This window comes from Mustela lutreola, chromosome 8, assembly GCF_030435805.1.
Source record: "Mustela lutreola isolate mMusLut2 chromosome 8, mMusLut2.pri, whole genome shotgun sequence".
Taxonomy (NCBI): domain Eukaryota; kingdom Metazoa; phylum Chordata; class Mammalia; order Carnivora; family Mustelidae; genus Mustela; species Mustela lutreola.
Genome location: NC_081297.1, coordinates 133,693,206 through 133,706,144, shown reverse-complemented (window position 1 = coordinate 133,706,144; position 12,939 = coordinate 133,693,206). Strand labels below are relative to the sequence as shown.

At 43.6% G+C, this 12,939-nt stretch overlaps 1 protein-coding gene across 2 annotated transcripts in view; it reads right to left on the bottom strand.

The window, feature by feature from the left end:
- The window catches only part of STAB2 (stabilin 2), a 166,905-nt gene that overhangs the window by 107,664 nt on the left and 46,302 nt on the right, over positions 1-12,939 (bottom strand). For both annotated transcript variants that reach the window (XR_009356928.1, XM_059186690.1), the window contains exons 8-12: positions 12,436-12,632; positions 10,673-10,806; positions 4,502-4,635; positions 2,769-2,851; positions 1,232-1,381 (exon numbers count right to left, since the gene is read on the bottom strand). Coding sequence is in view for 1 of the 2 variants with exons in the window: in XM_059186690.1 (XP_059042673.1) it covers positions 1,232-1,381; positions 2,769-2,851; positions 4,502-4,635; positions 10,673-10,806; positions 12,436-12,632 (698 nt within the window). In the remaining variant the exon portion in view is untranslated. The remainder of the gene's footprint in view (positions 1-1,231; positions 1,382-2,768; positions 2,852-4,501; positions 4,636-10,672; positions 10,807-12,435; positions 12,633-12,939) is intronic.

Here is a 12,939-nt window from a genome sequence, read left to right as displayed (position 1 = left end):
TTCACAGGTCTTTCATTCATTAAGTTCAAATGAGATAATGTGTGAAATCACCGATGACTACCAGGGATTGCTAAATGTGAATAGGAATCATAAGTCTCCCCAAATAGACTGCAAGGTCAGAAACGGCAAAATGATTCAATTTTTACTGTAAACTTATCACCTACTTTAGTGTGTTGTGTGGACAAGGCACAAAATAAAAATTTTTTGTTATATAAATGACTGAAGCTAATTCCCTCTTCCTTTCATGTGGCTCTTAAATCTATCGATAATAAATACATGTTGAATGAGTAAATGAATGAATGAGTGAATGAGTGCATGAATGAACGAATTGGTGAAAGAATGTCCCTGTGAGAAAAGAAGATACATTTTCATCCATTAGTCTGATATCTATCAATTGTCCATCCATTCATCCATCCATCCGTCCACCTATCCATCCAACCACCCATCAATCCCTTCTTTCATCCTCACACACACAGTACAACATACTGGTTAATGACTCAGGTCTTGGAGTCAAGGAGATCTGCATTTGAATCCTGGCTTTGGCCCTTACTTGTGATCTTTCAGTTTTCCCACTTGAAAACCACCTTTACTGAATTTTGCAAGTCTTATGTAACATAAATGAAACTTCATCTCAGTCCTTTGTATAGAGTAAGTACTCAATAATCTAACAACTACTGATATTTGCTGAAATGCAACAATATAGGCCATAAACCATAAACCATGTCTATTGATCATGTCCCCTCTGGCTCAGTGAAGTCAGAGAAAGTTATTTGTGAGAGGGGAGGAAGGTAGTTTTACTTAAACAACGGAACAGAACTAACAGCATTAGGAGAGATGGAATGCTAGGTTTGCTGAGGATGGATAAACTCCAGCAACCTAAAACAATCCATTTCCTTTTGCAAGGGGGATGCAGATCTGGCTGTGTGCTGGTGCTGCCAGGAAAGAGGTTTACTGCAAATCTTCTTCTTGCTGGCACCTGAATGACCTTTCTTTGGAGATGAATTCAGACCAGAGCAAAATATTTCTAACCCCCTTTCCAAAACAGATCCCATCTGCCCGATCCTTCCCAGTGTTGCTCTCTGCTTCTTCCCTCATAGGGAAGTGCTTTGGCAAACAAGGAATAAGGAAGTTCTTCATAACCTTCATGAGCCCAACCACAGATAGGGTCGGCTGTGGGCACTGGCTCAGGGGACACTTTTGTTCTGGAAGTGAAAATCAGAGAGAGCCTTACGTTATCACCATTGAAGATTTCTCCTGACTTTCCAGTCAAGGTGTAGAAAGTGTCTGTGTTATTCATACGTTGGGTGTTCATCTGCCCAGCAATTATGTGGAGTTTCACGAAGTACTGAGCAGCCTCCTTATCCATCAAGAGCTCTTTGATCTGAGGAAAGAGAGTCAGTTCTTTCAATTTCCACTGGTGTTGGAAGGACAAAATGAGGTTGTGAGGGATACATTAGTCAATCAAAGACATCAACGCAAAGGCACCATAACTCGGGGTTGGGCTCTTTCAGACACAGGTGACTTTGGCAGGGAGCACAATCTAGAGGGTGGGAGGTGGTGCTCAGTGTCCTCTCAAACCACAAAGAGTGAGGAAGGTGCAGGAATCCAGGAATCAGCTTGAACCCAGGGAGCAGATGTGGATGAAACAAGAAGTTATGTGAAAAGAAAGTGCAGACTAGATCCATGGAGCTTTTGAACAGGAAAATTAGGATTACTGAAATCTGCTGGATCAAATCTACATTTTGTCAGTATTATACATCATCAGCAACCAAACAACAGATTCTTTTAATTAATCTGTGTTAAATAATCTACATAGTAAACAAGAGACCTCATGCAAAGTACCTCATGAGAGATATTCAATATTTGTGAGTTCTCCCCTATAGGAGAGATGTGAGGCTCTTTCTGAAATCTAATGACTGATTCACCTCAGATTATCCAACAGTAATAGCATATTAGGGTGGGGGGGGTCTGGAACTTCCTGGGTTTTTATTCAATGCAGGAAAAATCATTATCACAAAATATCTTGGATTAAGAGAAACCACTTTTATACACATCAATATGTCCATTATCTCCATTCAACCAACAATTCATTAATTTCATTAATGGTATTTCATTAATACCATCACGACAGGATACCTCCACCAGGCACCATGAGTTTTATTTCCACTGCATGATATCACTTCAGACAACAGCTGCTCACAGGGAAGACTACTGTGCTCTCCTACTTTCCTCTACCACTTTTATCATTTATAATTTTTTTTTAAAAAGTAGGCTCCATACCCAGCATTGAGCCCGACATGGGGTGGGGCTGGAACTCATGGCCCTAAGATCAAGACCTGAGCTGAGATCAAGAGTCAGATGCCTAATCGACTGAGCCATCCAGGCACCCCATCACTTATGATGATTTTAAAGAAACAAATATAGTTAATATATTATGTTAATTCTTCTCACAGGAATTAAGCAGTTTTGCATTATGCAAATCCTATTTATCAAATGACTACCCTTAAGATCCCTCAGTCATTACCCTTGAATGGGTCATGATTGGAAGGAGGCATTCGTGGGCCCTCTAGGGAGCTGGTAATGGTTTTGCTGGATACACAAGTACATTCACTCTGTGACATTGCATTGAATTGTGCACTTACAATCTGTATACTTTCTGTAAGGGTGTTATATTTCACTAAAAGTTTGATGCCCCCCTCTAAATCACCATCCTAATAACAGTAGATTTAATTTTAATAGGGGTTTCCCACTTTATTTTAAATACTTACATTTAATCCTTTCAGTCCCTTGTCTGTGGGCAAAAGCACAGTGAATGGTCCCAGTTCACTTAGTGGCCAGGCATAGGCTTTGTCTTAGGAATAGAAATACATAAACAAAGAAAACGCCAAATGAATCAGTGGTACGTGAAGAGTAAAATCAAGCAATGGTCCTCGTGGTCCATTTAGGTCCTTTGACTTAAGAACTTTTCTCTTCTAATTGGTATGTGTGGCCCTTGGGAAACCGGGAAGCTCTAAGAAAGCAAGGCATCATGATGTCATGGCCCCAGAAGCATCTACATAACCGTGTGGTTTTTCTTGCAGCCACAGTGTGACTTCAAGGAGAGCCTGGGATAAGACCTTCTGTGAGGGTCATGTGACAAAATCCTCAGTCAATCCCAGCATGTCCCTGACCCAGTGCCTGACTTTCTGAGCTGTTTGCCATCACAGTGAGCAAAGACACAGCTTTGTTCCATCCAAGGCCAACTCAGAAGAGCCTCATGGTTGATTTAATACTCTGTAGTGGTCACCTTGAAATGTTCATTAATTTTTGAGCCAAGGACTCCATCTTGTCATTTTGCATGGTGTCCTGCAAGTTATGTAGCTGGTCCTGTTTCCATTCTCCTGGAGAACCTGAGACAGCACGGAGGGCTCTGGGCTGTCACACAGCAGACAATGTGGACCAGCATTTTATAAATGGGTGGAAAGTCAACGGGAGTTTGTCCAGGGAAATGTTTGAGAGCAGAGTCTGCAAAGGACACTCTGTCACCCCTGTCTGTTATTTGATAGTGTGAGTTCTTAGAGGAGGGTTATAAGAAGCCAGAAGCATGCCACAAATAACTCCCTGTAGGATGTCTTGCCTTGGAAAGAGGTCATTTGTGCAGACTGTATGTTAAGAACATATGTTAATTCTAATGTTAACCTAATGCATTAACTACATATTTATGCCAACAACATGGCATTGATCCATTCTCTATCAGTGCTCTTTCTGCGAGATCATTTTTTGGTGACTGGCAAATTCTTGATAATGATATTTTAAGGCTTCTGTTGATTGGTCAAATTTTTATCTTATTGAAAGTCTTGCCCAATGCTGTAATCAGTTGTAATAATTCATTCTCAAGGGAGTATTGGGTAATACCTTCCAATTACTGGAGGGTAATTGGAAATGATGAGGGCATTTTAGATTGTCACCCTGACTGAGAGGCTGGGAGAATAGGTGTCAATGCAGAGAATTAGTGGTTGGAGAGGGGGAAGAGCAACGATGCTGAACATCCAGCTGTGTGTGTGAGAAGGTCACACCAACTATTCTCAAAACTCAGTAGCACTGTGGAACATGGATACACTCCCAAGTTTTAGTCACTCTCTGTTCCCAGTATTATCTGCCAACCTTGCTTCACACCTGGAGGACTCATAAGGTCAAGGGAAAGAGGATGGCCTCCATCTTCGTCCCAATAGCTGCCCTGTCTCATTGTTCCCTACTTGTTAATCTATAGTGAGCCCAGGACCCTGTCGTCAGCATTCTGCCTACTAACTGTGACACTGCTGGACCTCTTGGCACTGACTCCTTATCTCCTTGGAAACAGCAGCCTGTTCTTTCTTTTTCACCTGCATGATGTCTCTGTAGGAAGGCCAATTCCAATAGATTCCTCCCCTGCCTACCCCTTTCTGGATGATTGTGTCTTGCAGATGCCTTGCCTGACAGATGGTTGCCCTTTATGCGGAAACCTGCACCCATGGCTACGTACCCAGGAGTGAGAGGAAAGAGGTCAGCTTTCCTTGCCATTTTCCTCTAGGTTCAGTGTTTAATTCTCTGAGTCGCTCCATGATGTTTCCATAACATGTTGAGCCATCACCCACATAACCTTTCTGGCAAGTGCATCTACAGGGAGGGTAGAAACACATTCTCAGGGTCTTAGAGCCATTGAGTGTTGAGATCCTACAGTCTAACTCCCTCACTTGAGAGTGAGTAAGGGCAAGGATCATGTGCTTATTTATGCCCCATGTTAATGTCATGATCTAGTGCAGGGCTCGGTTCAGAGCAGGTATGTAATTAACAGTTGAATGATAAGGGGCAATTGATTTGGAATAAATATATAGATAATGAAATTTGCAGAAATTTTATACAATAGTTTCATAAGAGACTAAAGGAGAGGAGAAGTGAGTTGGGGGAAATTGGAGGGGGAGACAAACCATGAGAGACTGTGGACTCTGAGAAACAAACAGGGTTTTGGAGGGGAAGTGGGTGGGGACATGGGTGAGCCTGGTGGTGGGTGTTAAGGAAGTTATGTATTTTTTTAAAGATTTTATTTATTTATTTGACAGACAGAGATCACAAGTAGGCAGAGAGGCAGGCAGAGAGAGAGGAGGAAGCAGGCTCCCGCTGAGCAGAGAGCCTGATGTGGGGCTCGATCCCAGGACCCTGGGATCATGACCTGAGCTGAAGGCAGAGGCTTTAAACCACTGAGCCACCAAGGCTCCCCTAAGGAGGGTATGTATTGTATGGAGCACTGGGTGTGGTGCATAAGCAAAGAATCTTGGAACACCAGAAAAAAAAAAAAAAAAGAATAATGGCGTTAGGGATGAGGTTTAAAGGTGCATTAGCCCTGGTGGCTGGTAAATGTTTAAAAACCAGCTTTCTGGGAGGGAGACTATAGGGCAGAGCCCTGCTATTTGACTTTTGCCAATTTCCACGGGTTGTACTCCCACCTTAGCCAATCTCAAACTACCAGTGTGATGTCAACCAGCTTGCAAAATCCTAAAGATTTAACCATCAGCTTTTGCAACTCGGGAAGCCCTGGCTGTAGCACACCACTACTACCTAGCAAAGGTGAGCTGACAGCCAGCTGAAGCTGGCAAGGTGCCTGGGAAGGCTACACTGTGCAGGATCCTGGGATAAGTGGAGAACCAAACACCAGGTAGGAGAGGGGCACTGCAGAGACGAGAGCTGAAGGGAGGCTGCAGCCATTCATACCACAGACATGACTCACATTGATGGCCAGTTATACACTCATAAGTCCAGATGTGTTTCCAAATATGGTCTCATGGCAAATAGACATTTTCAACAAGTTTGCTGAACAAACATTTCAGAGTTTTATTACCTCTGCCTGTACTGCTGTGGTGACTTCCCAACTGGCCTTTCTGCTCTTACTTTCTTTCCCCTCAAATCGGTCCTTCACACCACCCTCTGAGTGGCCTCTCCAGAAGGGAAATCCGGCACCTTTGTGCTTAAAATGATATGGACTATGGAGTTCGGAGTGCTTAGCATGGCCTGGAAGACCCCCAAAGGGGGAATTTATTTATGTATCCTTTCTGCTGCATGGTGCAAATTCCAACAATCCCAAATTGCCTTCTTTTTTACAGACTGGGATACCCTTCTCAGGCCATGTGCCCTGCCAGGAATGGTCTCCTGGCCTCACCTCTTGGCTCAGCATGACCTGCTCTAAGGAGTCTTACCTGGCCTCCTGACTTGCCCTGACAGCCTGTGGGTACCTTGTCCATCACAACCCTCTCCACCAAAATGAGCTCCTGAGGTGCTGTCTCCTCTGCTGGATGGGAGGCTCTCCTAGCACCTGCCTCCCACTCCTTCCTCATTATGCCCCAGTACTTGGGATGATGCCTAATTATAGAACTGATTATTTACCAAGTATCTACTCAATTCTAGGAAGCTTGCCAAGGAGGAGGGCTATAAAGGTGATGATAATGGACATCTTGCCCTTTTAGTGTCTCACATGCTGAAGATAGGCCTGAAATCAAACAATTTTGAGCAACATGATAAAGCCACTTGACCTCTTAAAGTCTCAGCTTCCTCATCCATGAAATGAGTTTACTGCTACCTTTAGGGTTGCCAGTGGAAGAGATAATGCAGAAGGGCTGGCACAGTGACAGACACATAAGAAAAGCTCAGTTCTTGGTAGATGATGATGATGATGATGATGATGACGATGACAATGATGATGGTGATGGTAGAGATGGTGGCAATAGCCAGTCCTGGGGGGGGTGGGGAGCTGGGGTAGAGCAGAGAAAGTCCATAATCACACAGCTGAAGTTCTAGAAAGAGCCACGATGGAGGCTCGAATAGGATGCTATGGGGCACGGAGAAGAAAGTGACTAATTGTGCCTGGAGAAATAAGGGACAGGTTCTCAGACAAAGTACCACGGAAGAGAATTCTAGGATGCCTGTGAGTTTCCTGGCCAGATGGATGGTTGGCAGATCACTTACTAATTGAGGTTTTGGAATTTTTCATAGAGCAACCAGAGTTCCCTGAGGGCATATGAGAATGTCTGGAGATATTTTTGGTTGTAAGAACAGAAGTAAAGGTCCCCCTGGCAACTAGTGGGTGGGGACCAAGGATGCTGCTGAACACCCTACAATGCAGGGGACAGCCCCCACAGCAAAGTGTTCTCCAGCCCCAAAGGTCAGTAGTGCTCAGCTTGAGAAATCTTGTTATGAGGAATCACTCAGGTAGATCGAACAGTAAATCAATAGTCTAATTAATACAGTCAAATAACAGCTTCCTACTCAAACATCAACTTCCTCGGCAAGACCTGTGCTCCAGGACAGTGAGTTTGAGAAGCACAGGGTGCGGGCCAGGGATGATTGGTAACTCTTAGAGTGATACTATAGTCCTTGATCTAAATTACGTACAATTCATTTGAAGGCAGCTGATAATAGCAAAATAAGTAACCTGTACAAACCACTAAGTATGTTTCTAAAATTTCCCTAAGTTGTTATGAGGCCAATAGTCTGTTTTGTATAAAGTGACTTGACTTATCTTGCCTCAGGATGGCAGAATCACATTTTAATGGTGACACTGCTGAATGGAATGTATGGGATATAAATACTTTTTATTGTTGTTTAAAATCTTGGTCTGGAGTCTGAGATCTCATGAGATGGTTTTCTGACTTAAAGGCTCTCTGCTGGCCGTGGCACATTCACAGCAGGGCCCCCTTTTTTAAATTGCTTCTTTATTAGGAGTGAAGGTCTCTTGCTGTCTTACTGCTCTAAAAACACCCCTCATCCATTCACACTTTATAAGTTATGGGATGGAATTAATTACATAGAGCACTGGATGAGATTTAGTGAAATTATAGGGTTACTTACTACAGTTGCTTCCTTCGCTTGTTTACTTATTCATTTCAGTCCTTTATTGATTCATTTGTTCCCCCAAAGTGTCACTCAAGTCATTGTTGTAATGGGTGAGAGGAGTTGTTGCAATAAAGATGACTAAGACGTGGACCCCCAGAACCTTACATTCTAATTGGAAATGAGATCAGTAACACTAACAGCTAATATCTATTAATAGCCACTATTCCAGTTACCTTGGTAGGAGACTTACTATGGTATATATTTTAGTACAACAATCCTATGAGGTGGCTTCTGGTTTTAGCCCCATTTTAGATGATGAAACAGTGGGACAGAGAGATTAAGTATCTTTTTCAAGACCACCCAACCTGTAGGCAATAGTGTTTGTGCTCATTACCACTGAACTAAGCATGTACTACATACCGAAGCATTCCAGGGAGCCCAGGGGGATGCTGAGTGGGCTGAGAGGACAGGGAAGAGATCCTAGAGGTGGGGACACTTGACCCAAACAGTGAAGGATCACTTGATCTTAGCCAAAAGGCTGAGAGGCAATGAACAGTGAAGTATCAGTATGCTAGCCTGACTTGGAGAAGGTGAGGAGGGAATGATGTCTAAGCAGGAGAATAGCATGAGCAAGTGTATAGAGCTGGGAAGTCATGGCATGTTTCAAGAAGAGTAGGAGGGTGGAACCAGAGCCAAGAGGATGGTCATGAGAGTGGTGGGAACCATGTTGCTCCTCCATACCCTCCACAAACAACTCTTGGCCATGCCCTGGGGAGAATCATACCAGGAAGAGCTTGCACAGGTCCTGGAAGCTGGTCTGGAGGCATTTAGGCAGAGGTATGTGATTATGGTCTATGAGGGGAGCTCAAGCCCTGGCAGAGCCTGTCCCCTTATTTCTCCAACTGCATGCCCTGGTGTAGCTGGTGGAGGGCCAGAATGGGATGCTCTAAGTGTAATGTCCAGGGCAGGGCAGGAAGCTATTTTTTCTTCTTAGTAATAATTAACGTGAAGCTGATAGTTTAAAAGGATGCTTATAAGGGTCAATGCTCTTCTTCCTAAGGAGATGCTCTTGATCTCTGGTGGACTTGTTGGGTGAAGGAAAACTTACATGGCCTGTCCAATGTCACTGCAATGGTGAGTGAGAGAGCCCATGTTTGAGCCCATTCTTCTTTATTGGGTGGACCTTTGGGACTAACACAATATGATTTTGAATATTCTGCATAAGCTCCTTGCTATATTGAAGAGGTGTAAACAAAATAAATCTTACCCAAGGTAAACTAAATTATATGCACTAATTAGTGATGGCCCCACATTTCATCAGTGTAACATAGCCAAGCTTTAACTTCATCTTCTTTCCAGCCTTCCCAGACAGTCCATTTTTGGGGGAGGGTGATCAACAGGATCAAGTGGTAACCCCACTGACATTCTAAACTCAAGATTTAATACCACTTACATGATTCTAATATTCCTCCGTTTCATTTTTTATTGTATCCTCTCAAATACAAAGGAGAGAAAGTGTTTAAAGAATTGTACTCAGACTTTCTTAGAGGATGGCAAAGAGTGTGTAACCTGTACACATATGTGTGTTGGGTGCAGATGTGCCTAGATGTACAACTGTGGTGTGTTGTTGTGTGCATGCACACGTGTGGAGTGATTTCTATATGCTAGGCTCTACTCTGAGACTGATGAGTATATACTCTTGTACTCCTTGTCACAAGTCTGGTGGGAGGTACAACTCTCCTTTTATGACAGAGAAAATGTAATTCAGAGAGGTGAAGGTAAATGGCAGAGCTGGGACTTGAGCCCAGGTGTTCTGATGTCCAAGCTCTCTTGACTACCCACAGGGAGTACATATCTACTTATTTAACAATAAAACATGACAATCGTAAAACCTATTAGGGCATATCCACACATTCGAGACCCAACTATAAAAATAAACTTCAAAGTAGATGAAAAGGAGCTCTGCAAACACAGAAACCGGTTAGTTATTACATGGTTCAATGTCTACTATGGCTTTGAGCTCATAGTGGCAGTGAGTCCTTCAAAGATGCTGATGACAATAAGCACAGGAAGTGATACAGAGGTAGAAGCCTTGGTCTGGGAGTCAAAGACTGGGATTCTAGCCTCAGTTCACCCACTAATGAAAACATAATACAGCTGTATAGTAGTTTCTAGAGCATTCTCTCAGGAATGTTCACAACATAGTGAGTGGACATTGCTGTGCCCATTTCATACATGGAGAAACTAAGGCCAGGGATACGCGGTCACTTTGCCAAGGTCATTCAGCTGGTAGGTACCAGTACTGAGACTCGGATCCAGGTCCTTCACCTCTAAATACCACCACACAAGCTGTGTTTGCCTCAGTTTTCACACAAATATTTTTCCTCTCGGTAAGTCCCCTCTCTTAAAACTTGGAGTCCAGGAAACACGACTGGTGTTTATTCACCTTCCCCAGTCTTGTTTGACACCACTAGCAAGCAATATTTCATGAATGAGGAAACAGGCATATACATTAGAGGTCAAACGCCTGTCATCACAGCAGACCTTTGTTTTCCCAGCTACGGTGGTTTCCTTCTCCCACGCTCTGACTACTTACTACCCAGTTATCAGTCCACGGCAGTATCTCAACGTGTTATAATGGTCATTACAAAGGAAACAATTGTTGAATGATTCAGTGATTAAAGAAACATGTATTGGGTATCTCACATCCTGCTAGATGGGGGTATGGTGGGTAGAAGACTGAATAAGACACATTTCTTGCCCTTTGAGGAGCTTACGGCATTGACTAGCCACTACTTGGAAAGAACGTGGTAGAACTGAACGGACTTACTTGGGTTGGCCTGGTGCGATGGTAGTGCAGTTAGCATTCCTGTGACAGGGGTTGTTAGACTCACAGACATTGATTATGCTGCACCCCACTCCAGGGACATAATTGTGGTAATGTTCTTTACACTCACAGTGAGACTTCAGAAGATAGGGAGAGAAAAACAAAGGGTTCTCGTTAGTCACAGAAGCTGACATCCTTCTTTAGTCTATCTGTATTCTGCCATAAGAACTAACTTGGGGTAGGTCCATGGTGCGGACTTCAATTAAAAATTTGTCAAAGTATTTGGAATTGGGAGTCACGTCTATGTATTTCACCCATTGGGAAATGACACTTTGTGGTAAAGTTTACCTTTTTAGATTTCTTGTTTCCTAACCCTGGGCCTTTCTAGATCCATAATTTCTGGCTTTAGAATACCTGCAGTGAGTAGAGATGAGGCTCAGATGAGAGATATGATGCTCAGATGCTCCAAAAGAGTGGTTTTCAACTGGGAGTCTCAACCTGACATTGGGCAATGTCTCCAGAAATTTCTGATTCTCACAACAGGAGACAGGGGGCAGGGTCACCAGAGGCCAAGGATGCTGCTAACCATCCTACAATGCATGGACAACCCTCACAACAAAGGATTATCCAGTCCAAAATGCTGGTGATGTCAACGTTGAGGAACCCTACTCTGGAATAGTGGGAATAATGAATGCCCTGCTGCTGTGTGAATAATGGGGATTTCTAAGACTTGAAAATCTGCCTTGGGCCCCATTTTTGAGAGATAAAGTTTATTTTTAATCTCACTCCCAAGGTTCTGGGACCTCGCTTAGAGTATAATGTGGCTTTTCCCATAAGGGTTCTCATTTTGAGGATGGAGGCTCAGCGCCTTGAATTTCTTTCCAAACCTTTCTCAGACACTGAGAGCAGAAATGGCATGTAATATACGTTTTCCCCTGAAGGTGAGATTGGGTCATTTCTCTACAGGGAACTCCTGGAGCATTGCCATGGGGCGATTGGATTGCTGGGGACATGTGACTGGTTGGGCCAGGCCCTGTAGCCTTTCTTTTTTCCAGAGCAGCAATATCCTGCTGTACAGAGATACTTCCTCCACTGAGCTTGATGCACAGTTATGGACTCAGTGGGCACCCACTAAATAGTTGGTGGAAGAATGAGGTATTGGTGAAAGGGCTCTTTCAACTGGATTCTTCAGCAAAGATCTCTAGACCTGGCTGTTTTTCACCAGTCAAGGCCATGATGTGATTTAGAGGGACAGGGTCTCATCCCAGAATAGCCTCATTGCTCCCTACTACCTGTCAGGGCTGCCTGACATTTTATCAGGGCTCATCTCTTTGGGACAGAATATTTTTGGTTCTAGGAGTCCTCTCTCACCTTGAAAGGATATGAGAAAGAATAGAGGATTGTAAGTGGAAGTCGATGACATATTCACCCAATATGTGGTTAATAGTTAATTTGTTAATCTGAAATGAGTTGTGTATATATTTTGTCAATTGCCATTGAGGAGCAGGACACAAGAGAATGTAGGACAGTTAGTTTTCCCTGGGGTGGGGGGCTAGGAAAGTGTGAGTTCAGAGGATGGACTGGGGAGGGGACACATTGAGGTTATCCCTGTGCCCAGGGAGGTCTAAAGGGAGAGGAACCTCAAGCTGAGCATCAAAAGGGAAAAGTCGGAGAACCTAGCAGCCAAGTCATACCCATGGCATGGTTTTAGCTTTGGTGGGCTGTCCTGCTTCTAGACACCCTAGTCCCATGCCTCATGTTCTCACCTGTCCGGGCCCATCATATATGCACACTGTAGACTCTGTAGGGCAATTTCCATAGCGAGTCTGGCAGGGATCTACTGGTAAGCACACTTGGCCATCCCCGTGGTAGCCTTCTTGGCATGTGCAACTGTGCCGATTTGGTCCCAGGTACGTGCAATGAGCATGAGGATGGCAGATTGCTTGTAAACATGGATTGATGGCTTGAAAGGGAATGACAGGGTATGAGCTCATCAAAGTTGCACAGGCACTTGGATAGTTTTAAGAGAGAGAGTAAGATACAGTTCATCTTACCACACCTGATGCCCCCAACCTGTTGAACAGATTTATATATGGCTGTCAGAGATTATAACCATAAATATTATGTTGATAGATATAAATCCACACATTTGTGTGGATTTAAATATAAAATAGCATGAAAGAAAGCACTAATGCTTGTGGTATTTATAATAGGTACTGGCCTTGTCTAAGCATTTGTCATGTGTTAACTCAGTTAATCCTTACAGCTAC